Source organism: Tachyglossus aculeatus, chromosome 11, assembly GCF_015852505.1.
Source record: "Tachyglossus aculeatus isolate mTacAcu1 chromosome 11, mTacAcu1.pri, whole genome shotgun sequence".
NCBI lineage: Eukaryota > Metazoa > Chordata > Mammalia > Monotremata > Tachyglossidae > Tachyglossus > Tachyglossus aculeatus.
The window spans coordinates 57,074,391-57,101,817 of NC_052076.1; the positions used below are offsets into that span (position 1 = coordinate 57,074,391).

Here is a 27,427-nt window from a genome sequence, read left to right on the forward strand (position 1 = left end):
TGCGGCCTAACGGGGGGTGGGGTGGGGAGGGGGGGGAGGGCGGCCGGCCCCAACGCCAAGGGCAGGGGGCTGCTCGGGCCCGGGAGGAGGAGGAGGGGGAGGAGGCCGAGGGGCGGTTGGCGGGCGGAGGCCGTTGGGAGCGAGGGCAGACGGAGCAGGAGCAGGGGCAGGGCGGGCCAATCCCCCGCCGCGATGCTGCTGCCCGTGTTCACCCTGAAACTGCACCACAAAATCACGCCCAGGATGGTAGCCGTGGGGCGTTTCGACGGTTCCCATCCGTGCCTGGCCGCCGCCACCCAAGCGGGCAAGGTAAATCCCTCCTCCCTCCTGCCCTGCCCTTTTCCCTTCCCTTTTTTCCCTTCCCTTTTCCCTTCCCTTTTCCCTTGCCTTGCCTTCCCTCCCCTGGCCCCCGGAAGCGTCCCCCTGAGGCCTCCCGCCTCCCAGAGGCCTCCTCGGCCCCCAGGATGGCCCCATAGGCCACCACCACCACCACCACCCCGGGCCCACCCAGCCCTCACTGGGCTACGAGCCCTCACCCTCTGACAACCGCCCCGTGAAGAGCCGCCCTCCATATAATCCAGCATTCATTCATTCAATCGTATTTATTGAGCGCTTACCGGGTGCAGAGCACTGGACTAAGCGCTTGGGAAGTCCAGGTTGGCAACATCTAGAGACGGTCCCTACCCAACAGTGGGCTCACAGTCTAGAAGGGGGAGACAGACCACAAAACCAAACATATTAACAAAATAAAATAAATAGAATACATATGTACAAGTAATATAAATAGAGTAATAAATCCGTACAAGCATATATACAGGTGCTGTGGGGAAGGGAAGGAGGTAAGGCGGGGGGAGACAGAGAACGAAACAAAACATATTAACAAAATAAAATAAATAGAATACATATGTACAAGTAATATAAATAGAGTAATAAATCCGTACAAACATATATACAGGTGCTGTGGGGAAGGGAAGGAGGTAAGGTGGAGGGGGAGAGGATGGAGGGGGCTCAGTCTGGGAAGGGCTCTTGGCACATAGTAAGCTTTTAACAAATACCATAATTATTATTATTTTCTCACATGGCTTTAACTACCATCTCTATGTGGATGATTCCCAAATCTCCATCTCCAGCCCTGACCTTTCCCCCTCTCTGCAGTCTGGCATTTTCTTTTGCCTTCAGGACACCTCTATTTTGGACATCCTGCTGACTTATCCCCCCTTTACCTCCTTCCCCTCCCCACAGCACCTGTATATATGTATGTTTGTACATATTTATAACTCTATTTTATTTGTACATATTTATTCCATTTATTTCATTTTGTTAATATGTTTTGTTGTGTTCTCTGTCTCCCCCTTCTATCAATCAATCAATCAATGGTGTTTATTCATTCAATAGTATCTATTAATAATGATGGGATTTGTTAAGCCCTTACTATGTGCCAAGCACTGTTCTAAGTGCTGGGGAAGATTCAAGGTCATCAGGTTGCCCCATGTGGGACTCAGTCTTCATCCCCATTTTACAGATTAGGGGACTGAGGCACAGAAAATAATAATAATAATAATGGGATTTGTTAAGCTCTTACAATGTGCCAAGCACTGTTCTAAGTGCTGGGGGAGATTCAAGGTCATCAGGTTGTCCAACATGGGGCTCATAGTCTTCATCCCCATTTTACAGATGAGAGGACTGAGGCACGGAGAATAATAATAATAATGGGATTTCTTAAACTCTTACTATGTGCCGAGCACTGTTCTAAGCGCTGGGGGAGATACAAGGTCATCAGGTTGTCCAACGTGGGGCTCATAGTCTTCATTCCCATTTTACAGATGAGGGGACTGAGGCACGGAGAATAATAATAATAATGGGATTTGTTAAGCTCTTACTATGTGCCGAGCACTGTTCTAAGCACCGGGGGAGATTCAAGGTCATCAGGTTGCCCCACGTGGGGCTCAGTCTTCATCCCCATTTTACAGATGAGGGGACTGAAACACGGAGAATAATAATAATAATGGGATTTGTTAAGCCCTTACTATGTGCCGAACACTGTTCTAAGCACTGGGGGAGATACAAGATCATCAGGTTGTCCCATGTGGGGCTCAGTCTTCATCCCCATTTTACAGATGAGGGGACTGAGGCACAGAGAATAATCATCATCATCATTCATTCAGTCATATTTATTGAGCGCTTACTGTGTGTAGAGCACTGTAGTAAGCGCTTGGGAAGTACAAGTCGGCAACATATAGAGATGGTCCCTACCCAACAACGGGCTCACAGTCTAGAATAATAATAATAATGGTATTTGTTAAGCCCTTACTATGTGCCAATCACGGTTCTAAGTGCGGGGGTAGATACAAGGTCATCAGGTTGTCCCACGTGGGGCTCATAGTCTTCATTCCCATTTTACAGATGAGGGGACTGAGGCCTGGAGAAGTTAAGTGACTTGCCCAAAGTCACATAGCTGACAAGTGGCAGTCTGGATTAGAACCCATGACCTCTGACTCCCATGCCCTTGCTCTTTCCACTAAGCCACGCTGCTTCTCATTTATTGAGCACTTACTGTGTGCAGAGCACTGTACTAAGCACTTGGAAAGTGCAGTACAGTCCCTGCGCACAGCGAGCTCACAGTCTGGAGGGGGAGACAGGCATCAATACATGTAAACAGCATCAATATAAATTAAAAAAATTATAGCTATATACATAAGTGCTCTTCCCCCCTTTCTACACCCCACAGCAAAGGGAGCGGGAGCTGAGGAAAGGAGTAGAGCACTGTACTAAGTGCTTGGGATTTATTCATTCAATTGCATTTATTGAGCACTTACTGTGTGCAAAGCACTGTACTCCGCGCTTGGAAGAGTACGTTATAGCAACAGACACATTCCTGCCCATGAGCTCACAGTGTAGGCACTAATATAAATAAATATTCAAAGAAATAAATTAATGAATTACAGATCTACACATATGTGCTGTTCAGACAAACGAAGGAGCAAGTAAGAGCGGCGCAGAAGGAAGTGGGAGAAGACGAGGGCTTAGTCAAGGAAGGCTTCTTGGAGGAGATGTGCCTTCGATAAGATTTTGAAGTGGGGGAGAGCAATTATTTGTCTGATATAAGGAGAGAGGGCACTCCAGGCCAGCGGTAGGATGTGGGCGAGAGGTCGGCGGTGAGATAGATGAAATTGAGGTACAGAGAGAAGGTTAGCATTAGAGGAGAGTTCAAGACAACGGAATCGGCAGACACATTCCCTGCCAGTAACAAGCTCATAGTCTAGAGGATGCCATCAGCGCAGACGTGCTTCGTGTTCCTCAAGGGTTCACCTTACAAGTGGGAGGGAGAAGCGGGATTCAGTCCCCATTTTTTAGGTAAAGAAACTGAGGCACCAAGGTCACACAGCAGGCAAGTCGCTGAGCTGGGAATAGAACCAAATTTCCTGACTTCTAGGCCTGTGGTTTTACCACTAGGCTGCGAAGCTTGGCAACACATAATAATAATGGCATTTATTAAGCACTTATTATGTGCAAAGCACTGTTCTAGGTGCTGGGGAGGTTACAGGGTGATCAGGTTGTCCCACGGGGGGCTCGCAGTCTTCATCCCCATTTTACAGATGAGGTCACGGAGGCACAGAGAAGTTAAATGACTTGCCCAAAGTCACACAGCTAAGTGGCAGAGCTGGGATTTGAACCCGGGACCTCTGCCTCCAAAGCCTTTTTCACGGAGCCACGCTGCAACGCATATACCCAATTCGCAGCAGCCCTCCATCTCCAAGCCCGCATCCCCTTGTCAATTCATTCAGTCGTATTTATTGAACGTTTACTGTGTGCAGAGCACTGTACTAAGCGCTTGGGAGAGTACAACAATAAACAGACCCAATCGCTGCCCCCAACAAGCTAGTCTAGAAGGGGATACACACGTTAATATAAATAAATAAAGCAGTGCTGCGGGCCTGGGAGGTGGGGATGAATGAAGGGAGCAAGTCAGGGTGACAGAGGAGGGAGAGGGAGAAGAGAAAAATGTGTTCAAAAAGTTCATTGCCTAGGGAAAGGGCAAAACTGTGCCTTTGGAAACCAATTCCCTAGAGCGCTTGATTCATCCCCACAGTAAACAGCTGGGAGTCCTGCATAAGTGGGACACCTTGGGGCTCTTGTTTTGCTTTAGTCGTAGCAACAACATAACCTTGCTTGCCACATCAACAGAAACAGTCACAAAGATAATGTTTATATGTACCCTTTCCCCTCCCACTCTACCTGGTTATACTATTTGCATTACAACACCTAAAAGAACGTTCCTGGAAAATCAAGTCTGTAGCTTAGCCCTATTAGGAATCCCATTTATCAGAAGGAAAGGACTGAGATTTTTGCACATGCTTCATAACCTCTTGTCAGCCTGTTTTTTTCCCCCCTCCCAGTCTCTAGCCGGTGTTCAAGTTCCATCCCTGAAAATTCTGAGTTTTTTGTTTGTGTTGGGGAGGGGGGGGAGGCTAAGAGCCCAGAGAACTGGCTATTTGTCATTCATTCAATCGTATTTATTGAGTGCTTACTGTGTGCAGAGCAGACAGACTAAGCGCTTGGGAAGTAAAAGTTGGCAACATATAGAGACGGTCCCTACCCAACAACGGGCTATTTGTGGGCAGTAATCAATTAAAAGGATACAAATTCCTTTCTGTTTTCTCCCTTGCCCAGAAAATTATTTCAGATTATTAAATCATTATTTTCAGTTAATGAACTAAAAGTGACGGATTCTGAGAAATTGAAAATTTTGTGGGGAAATAATAATTTCATTTGGGATTCAATATTTTGACTGTTTTCATAGTGTATGCAGTGTTTTCACTGTTGGAGAGTTAGCATCATTTCTACCTAGGGCTCTGGGAATTTTGCAACATCTGTCCAAGGGTATGGAGGTGTACGTATTTTTTTGGGGGGGTGGGGTTTGGGCCTGCAGAAAATGGTACTAAAATTGTAAGCAGATGTGCATTTTTCTAAGTTGATTAGCATCTTTTTTATTTGCTGTATTAATTGTCATCATTACATCCTCAAAGCTGGGTAAAGGACATTTCCCCACAGCATGACAGTTTTATGGTGAGAACTACTACTTACATATTCTTAGTGATCCTTTCTGGGAGTATTAGCATCGCAGTATCTTTTGCAAATCCAAAAACTTTTAAAACCAGGAAAACAATGGGTAGAATCAGTGTTGAAGGGCTTGTTTGTGGTAAGATCATTATTAAAGTCACCAACTGAGGAATTATCAGAATAAGAAGGCAATTATGGTAGTAGTTGAGTGGCAGGTAAATTGGGTTGCCTCTTTGAAGTTAGAAGGATTTGTTCTGTCATCTTGTGAACGTGCATTGTTGTGTTATGGAACAGTGGCAGTCCCTAAAGAGGAGTGGGTTGTAAATGTCTTGATAGAAAAATATTACCTGACACTCATTTTTATATCCTACCATTAAAAGCTTACTCTATTAATTCACTTGTGATTTTGAATACTCTCATTCAACCATTGTATCTCTTGGGTTAAAAACTAACAAAAATAGCTAAGCATATATAGTAGTTTATATTTTAATCTTTTTAATTTAGAAAAAAACATATTTTTCATGAAAACTGCGATAGGTTATGATGTGCCCAGATGAAGTAGCAAAGACAATCAATTATCCTGAAGGATTCTGTACAGTATCTCGGTCATTCTAGAATTTCACTTGATCTCACTTACAAGTCTTTATTCTCTTTGAATTGTCAAGAAATGTCTGGTATAACCTATTTTTTAATTGTATTTATTAATACCTTACCATGTGCAAAGCACTGTTCTAAGCGCGGAAGCATTTTTATTTTCCGTGGTTCGAGTAAACTACAATCATTGAACCGTGTGTTAAACTGCATCTCGTTGACAAAGGCCTTGAAGATTTTCAGGGCCCTGTCTCTGCCACGGAGGGATATAGCACATGCTTCCGCAGGATGTTGCATGGGTTAATCAACTAATTCCTGATTATTATATCTTTTGGGATGTTATTTTACCTTTGCTGCTTATAATGTGGTGGCAGATAATGCATAGAAGGCATTTTAATGTTTGAGCTGCTGCTGGGCAACATATCGATTTATCTAAAAAACAACACAAATGTCCCTGATTGAACCAGCAGTCAGTGATGCTTCCTTCACAAGGAGCTAAGATGGGTGTGGGCATCATTTTGGTTTTTTGGTCATTCATTAAGTAGTCTCTACCTTTTTCTGATACTTATAGTTATAGGTGGAATACATCTCTAAATCGTTGAGGATGTAATCTGCTTCATACCTTTGTTGCTGGAGATGACGGAAATGTCACTGTTGTCTTTGCAGGTTTTTATTCACAACCCTCATTCTCGTGGGCAGCATTTAAACGTACCTCGTGTGATCCAGAGCAGTCTAGATTCGGATGTTTCTCTGCTCAACATTAACCAGGCCGTTAGCTGCCTTACAGCAGGGGTGCTGAATCCTGAACTTGGCTACGATGCCCTTCTGGTTGGAACCCAGACTAATCTGTTGGCCTATGATGTCTACAATAACTCAGATTTATTTTACAGAGAGGCAAGTGGATTGATTCATGATAGCAAACTCCCATTGTACATCACCATTTGTAACAAAGGTCCAAAAATAATTACGTTGCCGTTGTCTTTTTTTTTTTCTGTTAGGTGTTAAGCAAAGTAGAAATATTGTCTATTACATTGGATGTTTACTTTGGATTGTATTCTAGATTGTGAACATTTATTCTTTCCGATGTGACTGATGCCCACCTGCATTAAAGTATCTTATGAACACAAAATAGTAAGCATTATTAAGTGCCGAGGGCATTCTAAGCGTTGGAATAGATACAGTGCAGCCAAATCAGACACAGTCCCTGCCCCACATGGGGCTCCCAACCTGAGGTGAAGGGGAGAATAAACCATTTGGTAATTATAAGTAATACAATGCTTAGCTATTTGCTATATGCTTTGATTATTCATTTCTAGGTTACAGATGGGGCGAATGCAATAGTGCTTGGAAAGCTGGGAGACATTTCATCACCTCTCGCAATTATTGGTGGAAATTGTGCCCTGCAGGGCTTTGATTATGAAGGAAATGATCTTTTTTGGACGGTGAGGACAAAAAAAATTATACCCTTTGAGGCCACTGCATTTTTTGTTTTAGCCAATTATGTCCTAATGCAGTCAACATTTCATGATATCAGTCAGTCAGTGGTATTTGAGTGCTTACTATGTGCAGAGCACTGTACTAAGTTCTTGGGAGAGTAAAGTACAGCAGAATTAGTGGACACATTCCCTGCCTGTAGCAAGCCTACCAAGTACTGCATGACTAAAAAGTCCACTTTGCAGGGGGGAATTATTAATCCTTTCAAGATGAAATAACAAAACTTATTATTTAGTATATGGAAAAATTTAAAAAAATTGACAAACCACTGCTGGCTAGCTGTCTGAGCCTTTATCCCCTTCATGTGGCAAAACCCAGGTGAGTGATGTAAAGCTACGTAATCAAACGATGACTCTTCTTTGTATTTTTAGGTCACTGGAGACAATGTTCGTTCCTTGGCGTTGTGTGATTTCGACGGTGATGGGAAGAAAGAGGTACTTGGCTGAGTAATCTCCCAGTAGCACACTGTAGGTGTTGAGATGGGAGTTGTGAAGCTTGCAGCGATTACCCCCAAGGGACAACTGCACACAAGGACCAGGCTTCCCTATCACCCATCCATGTTGGTGTGTCCCTCCGGCAGCACTTTGTGGTTGGTTTGGGGTTAGGGTGGTGGTAGCCAGAGCTTAGGGGCCAGGCCTCTCTGCTATCTGGCCTGGGCATGACTTTAATTACTTTGTGACTCTCTGGAGGAAAGAACGGAGCCCTACAGACTGTTGATATTTTTTCTCTAATATGTCATTTATGAATTAAATAACAATTCAGCAGGGTAGTGCAGCGCCCTTCCCACAGTATGCACTCAGTAAAAACGATCGATCGATAGGTAATCAATCACTGCCTTTTTTCCTTTCAGCTTCTTGTCGGGTCTGAGGATTTTGACATCAGGGTTTTTAAAGAAGATGAGATTGTATCAGAAATGACCGAGACAGAGGTAAGGGGATTTATTTGAAACATTCAGATTTAGCTTGAGGGCCGCGGAATCCGTCTTTTACAAAACTCTGCCTTCCTCTTTTCTCCTGCCCCCAGAAAGTTTTGGAATGGAGAAGGTTGTAAAGCAATTGGAAGGTATTACAGAAGTTTAATAATTAGGAGGAGAGCTTTTTTTAAGTTGGTTGCTGTATAGGAAAAGATTAACTTACGGGGAGAACATCAGGGAGGGAGTATGTCGGCATGTGGCAGAATGTGTAAGTCATGGGCACGAAACACAAACCTAATCAAAATATCTAAAATGGCAGCCTCATTCCACTTTTTAAACATGCAATTTATTCCCTAATGGCTCGGGTAACTTTCCCAGTGTTCAGACACTGACTGCTGAAAAACTGTTGCTATCAGTAATTTAAACTCAATTTTGTTCTTGCCCTGTTTAGGCACACATAAGTGTCTACATAGTACTCATTGCTGGGCTACCAAAGTCTTCCTCACGGTTGTTAAAGATTTAAGCTGTGGAAGGTTAATAGAAATAGGAAAATAATAGGAAACATCCTGAGGAGATTTGAGCTGCGCTGTGACACATACTTGCAACCTTTTTTTTCCCTCCCTCTCCAACTTCCATTCAGTGTTACTTGTTTTCTAATGGTTCTGTCAATCCACAATACGGGGATGAATTTTTTCCTACATATTTGAAGGGAACCTTGAAACAGATAGGTGGAAATATTGGGATGGGATCCTAGGTTCCAGCTCCCTCTGCTCCCAGCCTTGCTTGTCCCAGGTCTGTAACAAGCCCTTCACATTTTCAGAACTGAAAAATACCCAAATGTTAGCCTGGTGGCCTGTTCACCCTTTGAAGCCTATGTCTAGAGCCTCTCAAATTCCTATCCCTTTTTCATTTCCCTACTGCAAATCCAAAGGAGGTACCATTGGATAGAGATAGAGATTCAGGCCTTACACTGCTAGTGCCCTAATCCGTTTAGGTCAGAGCCAATAAAAGAAAAGAACTTGGGATTTTAACTTGGGCAGATTTACGGAGGTAAGGCTTAATGTATTAAATCTGGGGTGTATAGGGTTGTTGGAGTGCAGAACTGTAACAACATGTGATAACACTCACATGCTCCCAAAGTGTTTTTTCCAGCAAAACATCTCATTCTATCCAGAAGGACATGTGTTGTTGGAAGAATGTTCCCTAATTCCCTGATAGTGTTCTGTCCCTAAAATGTGGTGCAAACACATATTATCAGAGAACTAAGTGAATTTGCTGATAGAAAGAAATCAGAGTGTAGATTGAAAGGGTGAATTGAAGGGCGGGTTTTAGGATACAGCAACATGTCCATTGGAAAGCCTTTAATATGTCTTGTACATATCCCTTAGATTTCATTTCTCTGCTGCTCAGTTTAGGTCCAAATATAAAACTTTATGAGCTTATGTAAGTCTGGCCAGCTACTCTTGAGGAAAGGTTCATGGGTCAGGACAGTGAGGAACAAACATTTTATATTCCCAGATAGGAATTGTGTGAAATTCCTCTTTTCTCCTGCCCCCAGAAAGTTTTGGAATGGAGAAGGTTATAAAGCAATTGGAAGGTATTATAATTTATAATTATAAGTTTATAAGCGTGTGGAGTGTGAAATGTAATACAGATATATTAAGCACTGTCACAAGGTTTTTGCGTCTTTTTTTAACCATTACTCTGTATGAATTTGTTTTGTATTTTTCTTTCAGACAATCACATCCCTTTGCCCAATGTACGGCAGTCGATTTGGCTATGCCCTATCCAATGGTACAGTTGGCGTTTACGATCGAACAGCCCGTTATTGGAGGATTAAAGTGAGTGTGATCTAGCCTCTGGTATTCTATATCCCCTGTGGTTAGAGATCTATACTAACTTTCTTCTTTTCCCCTCCACTTTTTTTTTTAAGTCTAAGAATCATGCAATGAGCATTCACGCTTTTGACCTTGACTCTGATGGTGTATGTGAGCTGATCACTGGTTGGTCCAATGGCAAGGTGGGTTCATGCAGAAGAGAAATGTGAGGTTAGCTATAATTTGGATAATTAGCAACTGTGAAGGTGAAAAAATTGTTGTAACACCTGTGGATCAGAGTAGACAGCACCTTTAAAAGTCAGGTGTAGCCTGAGATCACATGCATGACGATTGAGTTAACTAAACCTGAAGCTTATTAGAAATGTATTCCTTTTCCTTGGAACAATTCATTCCCTAAATAAAAAATGAAAGATGTGTCCTGCAGTTCCCAACTGTGACCCTTCCTTTCAACTGTTTTCTCTATAACTTTATTTCAAACAGCTTCATCTCCTTATTAAAAGATTTTATTTTAGCAGCTAGAATTGCGGCTTGCTGGACAGAAACACTGCAGAAACTACCACAACTCCATGGACTGTTTGTCGGTTCTTTCTTTGATTCAGGGCCAGGTCCCCTGAGGAGAATAAGCTGAATTCCCCCCTTGCCTTTTCTTCTTCTGCTTTTCTTGACCTTAAGTCAATCACTCCAGGCTCTCCTGGGGCAGGAGAATAATGGTAGGGAGTCAGGAACCTGGGCTAAAAATTTGAACATACTGGCTCCTTCTCCTGTTAACTTACTTTTGGTAGCTTACCATCCCTTGAAGAGAGTGTTTCCAAGTTTGGAAAAGTGGAAAAGCTTAATAGCATAAGAATCCCTCCAAAAAATTGAATGAACAGTTATTTGTGTAATCAAATGAAGCCGTAAAAACCACTTTCTGTCCAGAAACCAACAATACTTTGGAGGCTGTAAAGGAGAAGATAGATGGTAATGAGATGGGACCAAAGCCTCTGGCTAGTCTCTCACCTAGAGCAAGGATTATGTCTACCAACTCTATTTTAGTATATTTACCCAAGTCCTTAGTGCAATGCTCTGCACAGAGTAAGTGATCGTTAAATACAATTGATTGATTGAAGTCCTGATATTTTCAATGAGCTGCTTGCTTTATTCAGGTTGATGCCCGCAGTGACCGAACTGGCGAGGTCATCTTTAAGGATAACTTTTCTTCTTCCATTGCTGGTGTGGTGGAGGGAGATTATCGGATGGATGGCCATTTGCAGTTAATTTGTTGCTCAGTGGATGGGGAAGGTAATTAATAATAATAATAATGGTGCCATTTGTTAAGCGCTTTCTATGTGCCAAGCACTGTTCTAAGCGCTGGGGGGCATACAAGGTAATCAGGTTGTTCCTCATGGGGCTCACAGTCTTTATCCCCATTTTACAGATGAGGTAACTGAGGCCCAGAGAAGTTAAGTGACTTGCTGAAAGTCACACAGCTGACAAGTGGCGGAGACGGGATTAGAACCCATGACCTCTGACTCCAAAGCCCGGGCTCTTTCCACTGAGCCACGCTGCTTCTCTAAAGCAGCGTGTAAAGTGGAGCGTGTACACACACACACACACACACACACACCCAAAAAAAAAAAAAAAACAACTTTGTGGATTCAGTAATTCAGTGTACACTGAGAAGAAAATCCAAGAACTCTCCCTGGGTTCTTCTGTTGCTAGTAAACCAGTGGTAAAACCGGGAGACTGAAATTAGTTGATCGCAGTGTTGTGGATTTTCACTCCAGTAAACCCTTTAGAACCTACAGATATCTTCGATATCCATATGTTTATAGTACTTTTGTTACATATCTTTCATAGGAACACGCTTCCAATACAAGTGTTTTACAGTTACTTTTATGGGTGACCTGTCTCTTCCATTACATCGTAAGCAATTTGAATGAAAGGACTAGGTTGTTTTTTTTGCCCGTTGCAACCTCCGAAGGTTAGTGCAATGCTCTGTAGTAATTGGCAGTCAATAAATATTGTTGACTGGTTGAGAGTGTTCACAGAATAAAAATTAATCTGGCTATGCGTTTGGGGAATGGACTGTAATTAAATTCAGTTTTCTTTTCTTCTTTCTGAATAGTGCGGGGTTATCTGCCTGGTGGCCCTGAGATGAAGGGGAATTTGATGGACACAAGTGTGGAGCAGGAGCTCATCAGGGAACTGAGTCAAAAGAAACAAAATCTCCTTCTTGAACTGCGCAACTATGAGGAAAATTCCAAAGTACGTCGTAAAACCAAGCTGGGACTGGGGTCAGGTTAATTAAAGATAAAAGGGATTGGCAACCAACAAATGTAATGTATTCCAAAACGGCAGCTTTCCACTTTTGTAGGATAAGACCAAGTGAAGAGATCGTGACTCAGTGAAATATGTTGCCTGCAAGTCTATAAAAATAATCCAGAGAAGCAGCATGGTCTAGTGGACAGACCACAGGCCTGAGAATCAAAAGGACCTGGGTTCTAATCCCAGCTCTGTTACTTGTCTCCTGTGTGACCTTGAGTAATTCCCTTCACTTCTCTGTGCCTGTTACCTCATCTTTAAAAGGGGGATTAAGACTGTGAGCCCCATGTGGGACAAGGATTGTGTCCAGCCTTGAAATCAGCTTTTATCTGCCCCAGCATTTAGTCCCAGTGCCTGATAAGTGCCTAACAAATAACATTTTAAAAAAAAAATCCAGGATATTTAGAATAAAAATGCTGGTGATTCTGGCTTTGGAGGCAGAATTGTTACATTAAAAAAAAAAAAAGTCCAGGATATTTAGAATAAAAATGCTAGTGATTCTGGCTTTGGAGGCAGAAGTGTTACATTAAAAAAAAAAAATCCAGGATATTTAGAATAAAAATACTAGTGATTCTGGCTTTGGAGACAGAATTGTTACATTAAAAAAAAAAAAATCCAGGATATTTAGAATAAAAATGCTAGTGATTCTGGCTTTGGAGGCAGAAGTGTTACATTAAAAAAAAAAATCCAGGATATTTAGAATAAAAATGCTAGTGATTCTGGCTTTGGAGGCAGAATTATTACATTTAAAAAAAAATCCAGGATATTTAGAATAAAAATGCTAGTGATTCTGGCTTTGGAGGCAGAATTGTTACATTTTTTTAAAAAATCCAGGATATTTAGAGTAAAAATGCTAGTGATTCTGGCTTTGGATGCAGAATTGTTACATTTTTAAAAAAAAATCCAGGATGTTTAGAATAAAAATGCTAGTGATTCTGGCTTTGGAGGCAGAAGTGTTACATTTAAAAAAAAAAATCCAGGATATTTAGAATAAAAATGCTAGTGATTCTGGCTTTGGAGGCAGAATTGTTACATTAAAAAAAAAAAATCCAGGATATTTAGAATAAAAATGCTAGTGATTCTGGCTTTGGTGGCAGAATTGGTACATTTAAAAAAAAATCCAGGATATTTAAAATAAAAATGCTAGTGATTCTGGCTTTGGAGGCAGAATTATTACATTTAAAAAAAAATCCAGGATATTTAGAATAAAAATGCTAGTGATTCTGGCTTTGGAGGCAGAATTGTTACTTTATCCTGATGATTTGCTTTGGTCAGTTGATTGTTTCCGTGACCGAGTTAGAAGTTCATGGTGTTTTTCAGCAGACGGAGTTGAGCGGCCCGGTGAAAGAATCCGACGGTCAGCGGGGCATTATTCCAGCCAGCACCAAGCTGCACACAACTCTTTCAGTCAATCTGGGAACTGAGAGCCAAGCTGCTCATGTAGAATTATGTATTTCTACTTCTAATGGTAAGAAATTATTTGCGGCTTTTTATTATTGCCAGAGTGTAATTCCCCTTACTAAATGGCGAACTGTCCTTCTTCGTTCAGACACGATAATCCGGGCTGTACTGATTTTTGCGGAAGGGATTTTTGCAGGCGAGAGCCACGTGGTCCACCCCAGCATTCCAAACCTCTCCAGCCTCATCCGCATCCCGATCATCCCACCCAAAGATGTCCCGGTGGATCTGCACCTGAAAATATTTGTAGGCTATAGAAGCAGGTACTTTTTTCTACTTTTTATCGGTGCTGTGGGGCTAGAGTAGCCATTCGATTGGTCAGTTACTCAAGTTTTCAAGTTTCTGTAAATCAGCTGGAAGTAAGCCCCAGAAGCGCCATTTGAGGGGTGGGAGCCAAGATGTGGGGGTGATCTAGGGTTTGGGGGGCTGGGCAGCAACCCATGAGGGCCAGGGGATGTGTCCAACCTGATTATCTTTTATCTGCCCGAGTATTTCGTATATTGCTTGGCACATAGTAAAAGCATTTAGCAGTAATAACAATTATTATTATTCCTAAGCACTTGATCCAAGATAAATTTAGATGCATTTTTTTAATGGTATTTGTTAAGCGCTTACTATTTGCCAGGCACTGTACTAATTGCTGGGGTAGTTACAAGGTAATCAGGTTGGAAACAGTCCCTGCCCCACATGGGGCTCACAGTCTTAATCCCCATTTTATAGGCGAGGCAACTGAGGCACAGAGAGGTGAATTGTCTTGCCCTTGGTCACATAGCAGACAAGTGGTAGAGCCGGGATTAGAACCCAGGTCCTTCTGACCTCCAGGCCTGTGCTCTATCTGCTAGGCTACACTGCTTCTTCGATGCCTTAGTGACACGTGAACTTAGTAAAATAAATGACTTTATGGGGACTACATGGAAATTGATGTTTCATTTAACATGTGAATTTCCTGACATTCATGTCCTTTTTTTTCCTTTGGATTCCCTGCAGCACTCAGTTTCATGTGTTTGAATTGATGAGACAACTCCCTCGGTTCTCCATGTACACACTTAGTAGCACCGACTCTACCAGGGAACCACTGAGCTTCGTTAACTTTACCATCAATGAAAGGGTACAGAGGGTGAGTGGGCTGCTGAAATTTTAGTTTTACGTCCTGGAATTCATGTTGTATAACTATTGGTGGGCCTGGAGTTCCTTTTGGGGTAACCAGGAAGGAAAGGCTATTTTTGTTAGGGCGTTGGAAACAAGAGACCCAAGTCTTGGGGTTTAGCAGTTGAAACAGAAGCACAAATAGGATTTCTCTGTGAAATCAGAAAAAGATTCAGTCCTTCCATAATGTACATTTTCAGTATGCATCCTGGCTAGAACTTGATTAGGGAATTAGGAAGCATTCTTCCAGCAATGCAAGTCTGTTCGGACTCAGCGTGCTGCATTGTCAAAAAACGCTGCACGTTTGAAGGCCTGCACGGGCCTGCACACAGCGTAAGAACAGGTGCGTAGTGCAGCATGAATTTTCCTTGATGCAAGGTTTCGGAAGAACTGAGCCTTAGCATTGGAGTAATTTGTATAATTCATCACTTCCCTGAATGAGCAAATTCTTGCTAGTGTTCACTCTCTGGAAAACCGTCACCGTTGTGAATCCTAAAGAATTCACTGGTTCTTTTGGGAGTGCCCATTGAGTGACATTTGGGAAAATTGGGGAGAAAGGAAGCAATTGCTACCATCTTTATAATTGTGAGGTCCGGCATAGTCATTGAATAGTATTTATTGAGTGCCTACTATGTGTACTAAGTACTTGGGAGAGAGTACACTAGAATTTTTAAAGTGGATCACTTCCGTCGAGGAAATTTTCTTTTGATTGTTAGCGTGGTGTCCGTTAAGTGCTTACTATGTATCAAGCACTGTTCTAAGCCCTGGGGTAGATACAGGTTACTCAGGTCAGACGTAGTCTGTTTCCCACATGGGGCTCACGGTCACACAGCAGGCAAGTAGTAGAGCTGGGTGTAAGAACCCGGGTCCTTTGAGTCCCAGACCGGTGGTCTTTCCACTAGGCCACACTACTCCTCAAAGTTTGGTTGATATGCTTTGACTGAAATCTGTTTAAAGTTCCAAGGATCCCAAGAAACCCAGAGTTCTTACTTTTCTTTCTAGCATAGCTTGGATGAGGCAGAATTCATTTTTCTGTTTTATGTGCTAAGTGCTCAAGTAGAAACAGGATAATCAATTAGACACAATCTCAGCCCTACTTGGGACTCACGTGTTGTTGAATGTATTTTTTATAGTGCGTGAAGACGGGAAGAAATGTGTGATTTCTGGTGTTCTTTGATTTTTGTCTCACAAATAATCTTAAATTGAGGAGACCTCTCTTGTCCAGTAATGTCTTTCCATACTTATTTTATGCTTTTCTTAGAATGGATATTCACTCTAATGTATTCTTTTAAGGTTTTCATGTGGCTGAACCAGAACTTTCTATTACCAGGAGGAGATACTGAGATCCAAAGTGCCCCATTTCAAGTGTGTTTCATGTCCCTCCGCGATGCCAGGCAACTCTGTATAAAAATAAAACCCAGTGGAGAGGTGATTTTTACTCTTATTTATACCACCAATAACACTTTAACCAGAAATGCTGAGATTCCCAAAGGAGAGGTGTTGATCTCATTACCGAGGAATTCAACTCTTGACCAGTGACTGTTGCAATTTTTTTGTACATTTGGATTTTATTTCAGACATTAGGTCAACTTTCATAAACCTAATGGACTGTTATTGGAAGTTGTATTGTTCGCAGCACATCTTTTTCCCAATACAGAGGAGAGTAAGAAGAATAAAAAGGGGTCCAAAAATGGGAGATGAAGCAGGATTTAGAGCTTAAAAAGGATTTTACTGAACAATTTGAGAGCAGGGATCATGTCTACTAATTCTGTTGTGCTCTTCCAAGTCCTTGGTACAGTGATCTGCACACAGTAGCCCAATCAATTGTATTTATTAAGCACTACCTGTGGGCAGAGCACTGTACTAAGACCTTGGGAGAGTACAATATAATTGATTTGATAGACATGTTCCCCGTCCACAGGACCTTACAGTCTGATGCGGGAGACAGACATCAATTTAGTGCTGTAGGGCTGAGGGTGGGGAGAATAAGGATACAAATCCCCACGAGTGCAAGAGTGACAGAAGGGAGAGGGAGTAGGGGTAATGAGGGCTTAGTGGAGTAAAGCCTGTTGGAGGAGATGTGATTTTAATAAGGCTTGGAAGGTGGGGAGAGTGATCAACTGTGGAATATGAAAGGGGAGAGAGTTACAGGCCAGAGGCAGGATGTGAGAAGCAGCGTGGCTCAGTGGAAAGAGCCCGGGCTTTGGAGTCAGAGGTCACGAGTTCAAATCCCGGCTCCGCCAACTGTCAGCTGTGTGACTTTGGGCCAGTCACTTCACTTCTCTGTGCCTCAGTTACCTTGTCTGTAAAATGGGGATTAAAATTGTGTGGGCCCCCCGAGGGGCAACCTGATCACCTTGTAACCTCCCCAGTGCTTAGAACAGTGCGTTGCATATAGTAAGCGCTTAATAAATGTCATTATTATTATTATGTGGGCATGGGTCAGTGGCAAATAGACAAGATCGAGGTACAGTGACTAGGATGGAATTTTAGAGGAGCAGTAGGTTGATATTAGATGAGCATTAGCAGTTAATTCCATTCATTCATTCATTCAATCGTATTTATTGAGCGCTTACTGTGTGCAGAGCACTGTACTTCTGTTGATTGACTGAACACCCAGTCTGGCATGCCAAGATCAGGAAAGGGGTGGCTTCCTCTAGCAGAAACTTTGGCAAGATTGAGAAACTAAGAGATAGACTTGACGGTGCAGTAGTTGCTACAAGTGACAAATAGATGAGCTGTGGTAAACAACAGTCTACATACACAGGGCCTAATCTGCCTTGTCAGCTGTGTGACTTTGGGCAAGTCCCTTAACTTCTCTGTGCCTCAGTTACCTCATCTGTAAAATGGAGATTAAGGTTTCTGAGCCCCATATGGGACAACCTGATCACTTTGTATCCTCCCCAGCGCTTAGAACAGTGCTTTGCACATAGTGAGCGCTTAACAAATACCAAAATTATTATTATTTTTATTACTGGGAGAGGTGCCACGCCACTGAAAGCCATCAAAGCGGCACCTCTCCCAGCAATCTGGAATGCTGAGAGAAGCAGTGAAAGGGAGGGTTTGAGCAGAAACAGAAGAAACACTGCTAACCTCCTCTCCGGAGGTCCCCAGCATAAATTAAGCGCTTTTGGTCCTTACAGCCCTGTGCCAAGGGTCTCGGCATCAGTGAGTGGGATCATTTTCAAAGAAAAAGGATACACACACCCCCATACGTAGGTCTCTACATACACCCTCATCCTCTGAAAATCTCTGAAACTGCTGTGTTGCTTCTTTTCCTGTAGATCACTGTCAGTACTGATGATATTGATTTGGCTGGTGATATCATCCAATCGATGGCTTCCTTTTTTGCCATTGAAGACCTCCAAGTCGAAGCCGACTTCCCTGGCTACTTCGAGGAGTTAAGAAAAGTGCTGATTAAGGTGAGACCACCTAACTGGCTGTGTTCAGTGTAGGTTAGACCACCCGTGGGAAAACGTCTCCACTTTCGAACTATTTGTGTGGAAATAATCGGGTTAGCAGATTCCTTTGCCGACTCTTTGCGTCACTTTCCCTTCACTGGAACCTGGACTGACATCTACTTTTTGTGTTCCTATATGCAGACTATGGCCTAGTATTTTTTTAAAAAAAACAGATTCTTAGACTGGGGATGTAACTGGCCCGAGTAGATCACCAACATATGCCTGTCATCTTAAGACACTTCTGCATGATTTGGGATTTTAGTGAGCCAGGATTCTTGGCACTGAGGATCGTGTGGAGAGAGTTTGTACCAACGTCACCTCAAGGATGAAATGGAAAAGCGACAGAAGTTTCCAGGGGGGTGGAGTAGAAACGGGAGAAAGAAATTCAGTAGGTTGCACCGAAGACCTGGAATGCAGTTAGTTCACCATAATTGAAGCAGTGCTCATCATTTGATGTTCCTAAAGTTTGTGGGGCTTCCTATAATCCGTGAAACAGGTGGACGAATACCACTCAGTGCATCAGAAACTCAGTGCTGACATGGCTGATCACTCCAACCTGATCCGCAGTTTACTGGTCCGAGCAGAAGATGCCCGTCTCATGAGGGACATGTGAGTAGGCCACGTGGGCCGGTTTGGGTGATTGTGTGGGACGATGAGCAGTTATCGTTTCCTTAGAAGTGTAGAGTTTATCCTGACACTGGGGTGACTTGACAAGATGCGTTGCTCGCGGTGAAATTTGAATGAACTGAAAGAGCTAAGATTCTTCAGGATCTGCTTGTTTTTTCCCTGCCAGAAGGTTGGGAGGCAGCATAATCTAGTGGCAAGAGCCAGAACTGAGAATTAGGAGCCCCCGGGATCTGGTAACCGGCCCTGCCACTTGCCCGCCGTGTGACCTTAATGGATCTGGGCCTCAGTTTCCTCTTCTACAAAACGGGGATAAAATACCTGTCCTTCCTCCTAGACTGTGCGGTCCCCTGTGGGACAGGAACTATGTCCAGTCTAATTATCCTGCATCAGCGTGGCTCAGTGGAAAGAGCCCAGGCTTTGGAGTCAGAGGTCATGGGATCAGGCAGAAACTTCTCACCCTGGGCTTCAAGGCTGTCCATCCCCTCGCCCCCTCCTACCTCACCTCCCTTCTGTCCTTCTCCAGCCCAGCCCGCACCCTCCGCTCCTCCGCCGCTAATCTCCTCACCGTACCTCGTTCTCACCTGTCCCGCCATCGACCCCCGGCCCACATCATCCCCCGGGCCTGGAATGCCCTCCCTCTGCCTATCTGCCAAGCTAGCTCTCTTCCTCCCTTCAAGGCCCTGCTGAGAGCTCAGCTCCTCCAGGAGGCCTTCCCACACTGAGCCCCTTCCTTCCTCTCCCCCTCGTCCCCCTCTCCATCCCCCCATCTTACCTCCTTCCCTTCCCCACAGCACCTGTATATATGTATATATGTTTGTACAGATTTATTACTCTATTTATTTTACTTGTACATATCTATTCTATTTATTTTATTTTGTTAGTATGTTTGGTTTTGTTCTCTGTCTCCCCCTTATAGACTGTGAGCCCAATGTTGGGTAGGGACTGTCTCTATATGTTGCCAATTTGTACTTCCCAAGCACTTAGTACAGTGCTCTGCACATAGTAAACGCTCAATAAATACGATTGATGATGATGATGGTGAAATCCCGGCTCTGCCAATTGTCAGCTGTGTGACTTTGGGCAAGTCACTTCTTTGGGCCTCAGTTACCTCATCTGTAAAATGGGGATTAAGTCTGTGAGCCCCCTGTGGGACAACCTGATTGCCTTGTAACCTCCCCTGTGCTTAAAACAGTGCTTTGCTCATAGTAAGCACTTAAATAAATGCCATCATTATGTAGAATCAAATTCCACGATTATTATTATTGAAATTGTTCTAGGAGACTAAAGCAGCCTTGCAGATGAAAAAATTCCCAATCCACTAGGTAGGTTTTTTTTTTCAGTCTCCCCTACCTTAGGCTGTCTAGGTCATCCTCCCTCAAAAGTTGAATAAACAAAACCATCATTCACTCAGTTCCACCGTAATGCCTTTGCATTTTGGCTATTAAGGAGTTGAAGGGCATTGTTGTGATACAGCGTGATGTGATGTTGGAAGAACAGATTTGAGCATTTGACTAAAATCACATCTCCAAGAGCCCTTCCCTGACTAAGCCTTCAATTCCCCTATCCACTTTTCCCACGGTGTTGCTTCAGAATTTGGCTGCAAACCCCTTAAGCAGTTTGTTACCCCAGCCCCACAGCACTTATATACATATACCCTATTATTTCCCCTCTCCGTGATTTATTTTACTGTCCGTTCCCCCCTGAAGACTGTAAACTCTCTATGGGCAGGGATTGTGGCTCCTGTATTCTACTTCTTTAAGTGTTTAGTACGGTGCTTTACACACAGTAAGCGCTTAATAAATATGATTGCATACAGATAGTACTGCAACCACCATATTAGAGAAGAATTGGGTATAGTGTTCTACTAAACTGAGTTATTTTTGTGGTGCTCAGATATGGAGAAGCAGCATGTCCTAGTGGAAAGAGCCTGGCCCTGGGAATTAGAGAAGCAGCGTGGCTCAGTGGAAAAGAGCCCGGGCTTTGGAGTCAGAGGTCATGGGTTCAAATCCCAGCTCTGCCAATTGTCAGCTGTGTGACTTTGGGCAAGTCACTTCACTTCTCTGTGCCCCAGTTCACTCATCTGTAAAATGGGGATGAAGACTGTAAGCCCCCCGTGGGACAACCTGATCACCTTGTAACCTCCCCAGTGCTTAGAACAGTGCTTGGCACATAGCAAGTGCTTAATAAATGCCATTAAGAGGACCTAGGTTCTAATCCTGGCTCTGCCAGTTGCCTGCTCCGTGTCCTTGTGCAAGTCATTTAACTTCTCTGTGCTTCAGTTTCCTCATCTACAAAATGGGAGGTGGGGGGGGGGAGTTCTGTTCTCCTTCCTTCTTAGACTGTGAGTCCCATGTTGGACAGGACTGTGTCCTATCTGATTAACGTATATCTACCTCAGTGCTTAGAACAGTGTTTGATACATAGTGAGTGCTTAACAAATACCAAAATAATGATAATAAAATAACCATTCATTCATTCAATCGTATTTATTGTGCGTTTACTGTGTGCAGAGCACTGTACTCAGCGCTTAATACTTTTTAAATGGGCAGGGGTGTCAACAATTCATTAGACAGTGATTTCTGAAATACGACAAAAATCATAACAACAATGGCATTCGTTAAGCGCTTACTGTGTGCAAAGCACTGTTCGAAGCACCGGGGGGATACAAGGTGATTAGGTTGTCCCACGTAGGGCTCACCGTCTTCATCCCCATTTTCCAGATGAGGTAACTGAGGCACAGAGAAGTTGTGACTTGCCCAAAGTCATACAGCAGACAAGTGGCGGAGTCGGGATTAGAACCCATGATCTCCGAGTCCCAAGCCTGTACTCTTTCCACTGAGCCACGCTGCTTCTCTTGAGCCATGCGGCTTCTACTGCATTGCAGAGAAACAGAGGTTATATTGATAAAATCCGGTGATGTCTGTGAAATAATCACTAACATAGCGTTATAACCCATTTGATTCACATTTCCACAAAAATAGCAATGGCGGCATGTCTAGATTCCTGTTTTGAGGGGATCAGCTACACGTCACTAGAACCTAAGAAACTCCCTTAGCCTGTGTTATCAATCAATCAATCAATCGTATTTATTGAGCGCTTACTGTGTGCAGAGCACTGTACTAGGCGCTTGGGAAGTACAAGTTGGCAACATATAGAGACAGTCCCTACCCAACAGTGGGCTCACAGTCACAGTTAGAGGCTTAAACATTTTTTTGTACCCAAAATAGATTTCTGTGGCCTCATTACTGATGACTTTACCAAAGTTCTGCACAATGGGAGCTTTGAGAAGCTGATGAGACACGTGCTTTCACATTACAATAAATGTCAGCCGTGCCATGTACGTCTAATTGGGCCTAAAGCACCATCTCATTCATTCATTCAATCGTATTTATTGAGCGCTTATTCCTGTTTTGGTTGAACCAATGTTGTGAAACGTATCTAAATATTTTTAAAAGGCATCTTTATAAGTGAGAGGTGTTTGTGACCAGTGGCTTCATCATCAATCGTATTTACTGAGCGCTTACTGTGTGCAGAGCACTGTACTAAGCGCTTGGGAAGTACAAGTTGGCAACATATAGAGACAGTCCCTACCCAACAGTGGGCTCACAGTCTAAAAGACTATGGCTTGTAACCCAGAGGCCCACATGCCACTGTGCCAGACTGTGAGGCCCCAGAAGCATTTCTTCCTCACCACTGATGCTGCTAGCACCACGATGCTACCATACTCATGGGAAACCATGGAGGCAAATCTGGGGGAAGCAGCATGGCTCAGTGGAAAGAGCACGGGCTTTGGGAATCAGTGGTCGTGGGTTCTAATCCCGGCTCTGCCACTTGTCAGCTGTGTGACTTTGGGCAAGTCAATCAATCAATCAATCAATCGCATTTATTGAGCGCTTACTATGTGCAGAGCACTGTACTAAGCGCTTGGGGATTACAAATTGGCAACATAATGAAGTCACTTCATTGTGCCTCGGTTCCCTCATCTGTACAATGGGGATGAAGACTGTGAGCCCCACGTGGGACAACCTGATGACCTTGTATCTACCCAGCGCTTAGAACAGTGCTTGGCACATAGTAAAGGCTTAACAAATACCATCATTATTATTATTATTGTTAAAAGGAGCCTCCTCTCTACCCCCTCACCAGGGCTCTTTAAAGACATGGTCTTTAAAGACCAAGTCACTTAACTTCAATGTGCCTCAGTCACCTCATCTGTAAAATGGGGATGAAGACTGTGAGCCCCACGTGGGACAACCTGATCACCTTGTAACCTCCCCGGCGCTTAGAACAGTGCTTTGCACATAGTAAGCACTTAATAAATGCCATTATTATTATTATTATTACTATTTTGACAAAGACATGGGTAGGATGCGGGTTTTTCACTGTTTTGTTTCACCGTTTGATTTTTGTCCCCTAAGTTTACCCGAGGTCACTCTTCACCTCCTAACTCCTAACCCCTTCTTTCATTGAGGAATAATTGTCCTCCTGTTGGTTCATTAAGGAAAACGATGAAGAAAAGATACATGGAATTTATATATATATATATATGTGTATATATATATATACATATATATATGTATATATATGTATATACGCTCATATATACTCATATATACTCATATATATGTATACTCATATGTACTCATATATATATATATATATATATACACACACACACACACATGGATGGGATGTATACTCATGTATACTCATATATACTCATATATATATATATATATATACACACACACACACACACACACACACACATGGATAGGATGAGGGTTTTTCACTGTTTTGTTTCACTGTTTGATTTTTGTTCCCTAAGCTTACCCAAGGTCACTCTCCACCTCCCAACTCCTAACCCCTTCTTTCACTGAGGAATAATTGCCTTCCTGTTGGTTCATTAAGGAAAACGATGAAGAAAAGATACGTGGAACTTTTCAACCTTAACAAAGATTTACTGAATGGATATAAAATCCGGAGCAACAATCACACAGAGCTGTTGAGTAACCTAAAAGAAGTAAATCAAGCTATCCAAAGAGCAGGCCGTCTTCGTGGTAAGTCAACCTGTATTGTTGTGATAGCCAAACCCGTCTCACTTTGTCCAAGTGAGTGGAGGGGATCCAGTTTGGGTCATAGAGTGGGGTACTTTCCAAATTAGCTGTGGAGTAATAGATTTCTCTTTTGTAAATTCTTGTTTTGCATCAGGCCAGTCCTCTAGACTGTAGCACGTTGTGGGCAGGGAATGTGTTTAACACCTCTGTTATATTGTACTCCCCTAAGCGCATAGGAAGCACTCAATAAATACAGTTGATTGATTTGTGTGATTTAGGGGTTAAAATAAACTCTTGCGATAGCTAAAATGCAATAGCCTAGTAATTTTCTTTCAGAAAGAGAAGTAGCCAGGCCTAGTGGAGAGAGTTTAGCACCGGGAATGGGAAAGCCTGGGTTCCAATCCTGGCTGCACTACTTGCCTGCTGGGTGACCCTGGGCAAGTCACTTCTCTGTACCTCACCTTCTTCATCTGTAATATGGGGATTAACTATCCGTTCTCTCTACCCATTAATTACGGGACCTGGAAATTGTGTCATCTGATTGTAGTCTATCCCAAGGTTGAGCACAGAGCTTTGCACTTAGCAAATACCTCTATTCTTATTATTAGATTTCATAAAGGGAAGTCTTTGAGTTGAATCAAAACCATTGCCTGCCCTTAGAAATTGGGATGAAACCTTTCGTTAATCAAAATGCAAGAGCCAATCAATTTTCCATCAGAAAGAGATTATTGGAAACCTTGGGCCTGACTCTTAGATGGTGCTGCTTGTTACAGAGAAAGAGCCCAGAGAGAAAATCTGAAATACTTGACCAACTCCTGATTTTTAGACAGCGATCAAGGGTTTGTATTTCCTTTGGTGTTAAGTACAGATTACTCTTCCGTAATGTAGCCTCTCCTGAGGTAGTGTTCCCATCAGATCATGTGATGTGACATCGCACTTGCTAATGTCAAACCTTCTGTAAGGGTACAGACCCTATTTGTCTATCCCTTTGCCTTATTTTAAAAGATCTCAAGTGAAAAAAGTTACCAGAAACTCCTGTAATAACCTGTTCTGTTGCTTACCCCTGAGCTAAATGTTTCTAGATTTCTTGATTTCAACAGCTGTAAAGCTGAGGAAGTGAGCAAGAGGATGGCTATAGACAACCTGAATAATCATAATAATAATTTAAGTGCTTATTATGTGCCAGGCACTGTACTAAGCGCTCGAGTGGATACAAGAAAATCAGGTTGGACACCGTCCCTGTCCCTGTGGGACAACCTGGTCACCTTGTGGCCTCCCCAGCGCTTAGAACAGTGCTTGGCACATAGCGCTTAATAAATGCTATTATTATTATTATTATTATTATTATTATATGGGGGCACATAGTCACATTACTGGTTAAATGCTACTGCTGTTTTGTTACATGAATCCCTTATTATCATCATTTTGGTATTTGTTAAGCACTTACTATGTGCCAAGCCATGTTCTAAGCATTGGGGAGATACAAGGTAATCAGGTTGTCCCACATGGGGCTCACAGTCTTAATCCCCATTTTACAGATGAGGTAACTGAGGCACAGAGAAGTTAAGTGACTTGCCCCAAATCACACAGCTGCTAAGTGGCGGAGCTGGGATTAGAACCCATGACCTCTGACTCCCAAGCCCACACTCTTTCCACTGAGGCACTCTGCTTCTCTTATTATGGGTGTCTTTTAGGCTCGAACTAGATTTATAGATCACACTGTGGCTAGAAACCCATTTTACAGCTGTTCTCAAACTGAACGTTTGCAGGGCTCATACGTGATTTTGGGGGGATGTTAATAAATAAATGACCCTAACCTATTTATTTATAAATAAATAACCCTAACCCTAACCCTAACCATGTCTTGCTGACTTGACTTCTCTCCTTTTACAGTGGGAAAGGCAAAGAACCAGGTGATCACTGCCTGTCGAGATGCAATTCGAAACAACAACGTCAACATGCTGTTTAGGATCATGCGAGTCGGAACTGCATCTTCATAACCAAGTTGGGTAGAAATGGACGTTGGAAAAGAAAAACTTCCCAGATCTAGACAGGGGGGATATAGTCAGCGGGAGCAGATATGCTAGCGCTTTCCCCCTTGACAATTCCTGTGTAAGGGCAGAGGGAACTTGACATGGCGTGCTTGAATCCCAAGCACAGGACACACAATCGAAAACCATTTCCTGCTCGTACTTTTAATTAACAGATCTATGGGAGTGAAAGAAAGCCCAAGGAGAGCGTTTCAAAGTGCAGATGTGGTCACTGTAGATAATTGTACTTGCTTTTGAGATTGTAACATATTTATGAAGGCCTTTAAGTCTTTGTAGTTATATCAAGTCTTTGCATTAAAAGTTAAAGGTGTGTGGCCTCTGTGTCTGTTACTTCCGAGGCACAATTTTCTTTTGCCTCCCTGAACTAATTACCTCAGATCATGCAGCTAAAAATGTGTATTTTGGGGGAAAAGCAAAAATAGTATTTGTCCTGTAGATACATCTCCCTTTCAGATGTTTAGTTCATCTGAACTAAACTAGTTTAGACTAGTGGCAAAATGTGGGTGAATTGATTCTCCCTTAATCCTGCTAGTATTTTGCCCTACAAAACTTCCTAAGTTGTAGTTATATCAAGTTATATCAAGTCTTTGCATTAAAAGTTAAAGGTGTCTGGCCTCTGTGTCTGTTACTTCCGAGGCACAGTTTTCTTTTGCCTCCCTGAACTAATTACCTCAGATCATGCAGCTAAAAATGTGTATTTTGGGGGAAAAGCAAAAATAGTATTTGTCCTGTAGATACATCTCCCTTTCAGATGTTTAGTTCATCTGAACTAAACTAGACTAGTGGCAAAATGTGGGTGAATTGATTCTCCCTTAATCCTGCTAGTATTTTGCCCTACAAAACTTCCTAAGATAATGAAGTCTACAGTAACCACCACCTGTTACAAATGCTTTCATTTGTTTTCAATCTACCACCTTTGTGTTTCAATGAGTTTTCCTTCTCCGCTCATCCTTTTGCAGGGTTTGGTAAACAGTTTCCTATTCACCTCGTCCACAAACTTTATGATTTTGTAGACTTCAGTCATGTCTCCTTGAAAAATGGGATGCAGGGAAGATCTCAAGTGGAAAAAGTTACCAGAAACTCCTGTAATAATATGTTCTTTTGCTTACCTCTGAGCTAAATGTTTCTGGATTTCTTGATAGGTTCTCCAGCTATAAAAGCTGGGGGGTTTTATGGTTTTTAAGCACTAAGTGCTGGGGTAAATAATCAAGACAATGTCCCACATGGGGCTGAGAGTCTTAATCCCCATTTTACAGATGAGGTTACTGAGGCACAGTGAATAGACTTGCCCAAGGTCACACACAGCAGACAAGTGGCAGAGCTGGGATTAGAATCCAGGTCCTTCGGACACCCCCACCCCCAGGCCTTTGTTCTTTCCATTAGGTCAAGCACAAATATCCCATTTCACAAAGTAGCAATTCCAGTT

General features: G+C 42.8%; 1 protein-coding gene across 3 annotated transcripts; it reads left to right on the top strand.

The window, feature by feature from the left end:
• Positions 1 to 157: 157 nt before the first annotated feature.
• BBS2 (Bardet-Biedl syndrome 2) lies at positions 158 to 26,613 on the top strand. Of its 3 annotated transcripts, none has more exons than XM_038753998.1 (17): positions 158 to 309; positions 6,319 to 6,546; positions 6,969 to 7,094; positions 7,518 to 7,580; positions 7,997 to 8,074; positions 9,796 to 9,900; positions 9,993 to 10,079; positions 11,043 to 11,178; positions 12,005 to 12,144; positions 13,522 to 13,669; positions 13,751 to 13,922; positions 14,647 to 14,776; positions 16,099 to 16,233; positions 18,090 to 18,227; positions 18,763 to 18,875; positions 23,805 to 23,953; positions 25,844 to 26,613. In XM_038753998.1, exons 1-17 carry the CDS (start codon positions 193 to 195, stop codon positions 25,948 to 25,950), a joined length of 2,172 nt encoding a protein of 723 aa, XP_038609926.1. In that variant the 5' UTR covers positions 158 to 192; the 3' UTR covers positions 25,951 to 26,613. The 3 variants fall into 3 exon arrangements, with proteins under 3 accessions (XP_038609926.1, XP_038609927.1, XP_038609928.1); XM_038753999.1 differs by having other exon boundaries at positions 13,525 to 13,669; XM_038754000.1 differs by lacking the exon at positions 16,099 to 16,233.
• Positions 26,614 to 27,427: the final 814 nt, after the last annotated feature.

What these genes read in the sequence shown, in the direction of transcription:
- BBS2 (XM_038753998.1), top strand. Translation starts at nt 193, where the DNA reads ATGCTGCTGCCCGTGTTCACCCTGAAACTGCACCACAAAATCACGCCC. An exon ending in CAGATTTATTTTACAGAGAG is followed by an intron (nt 6,547 to 6,968) that starts GCAAGTGGATTG and finishes ATTCATTTCTAG; the next exon opens with GTTACAGATGGGGCGAATGC. An exon ending in ACGGTGATGGGAAGAAAGAG is followed by an intron (nt 7,581 to 7,996) that starts GTACTTGGCTGA and finishes TTTTCCTTTCAG; the next exon opens with CTTCTTGTCGGGTCTGAGGA.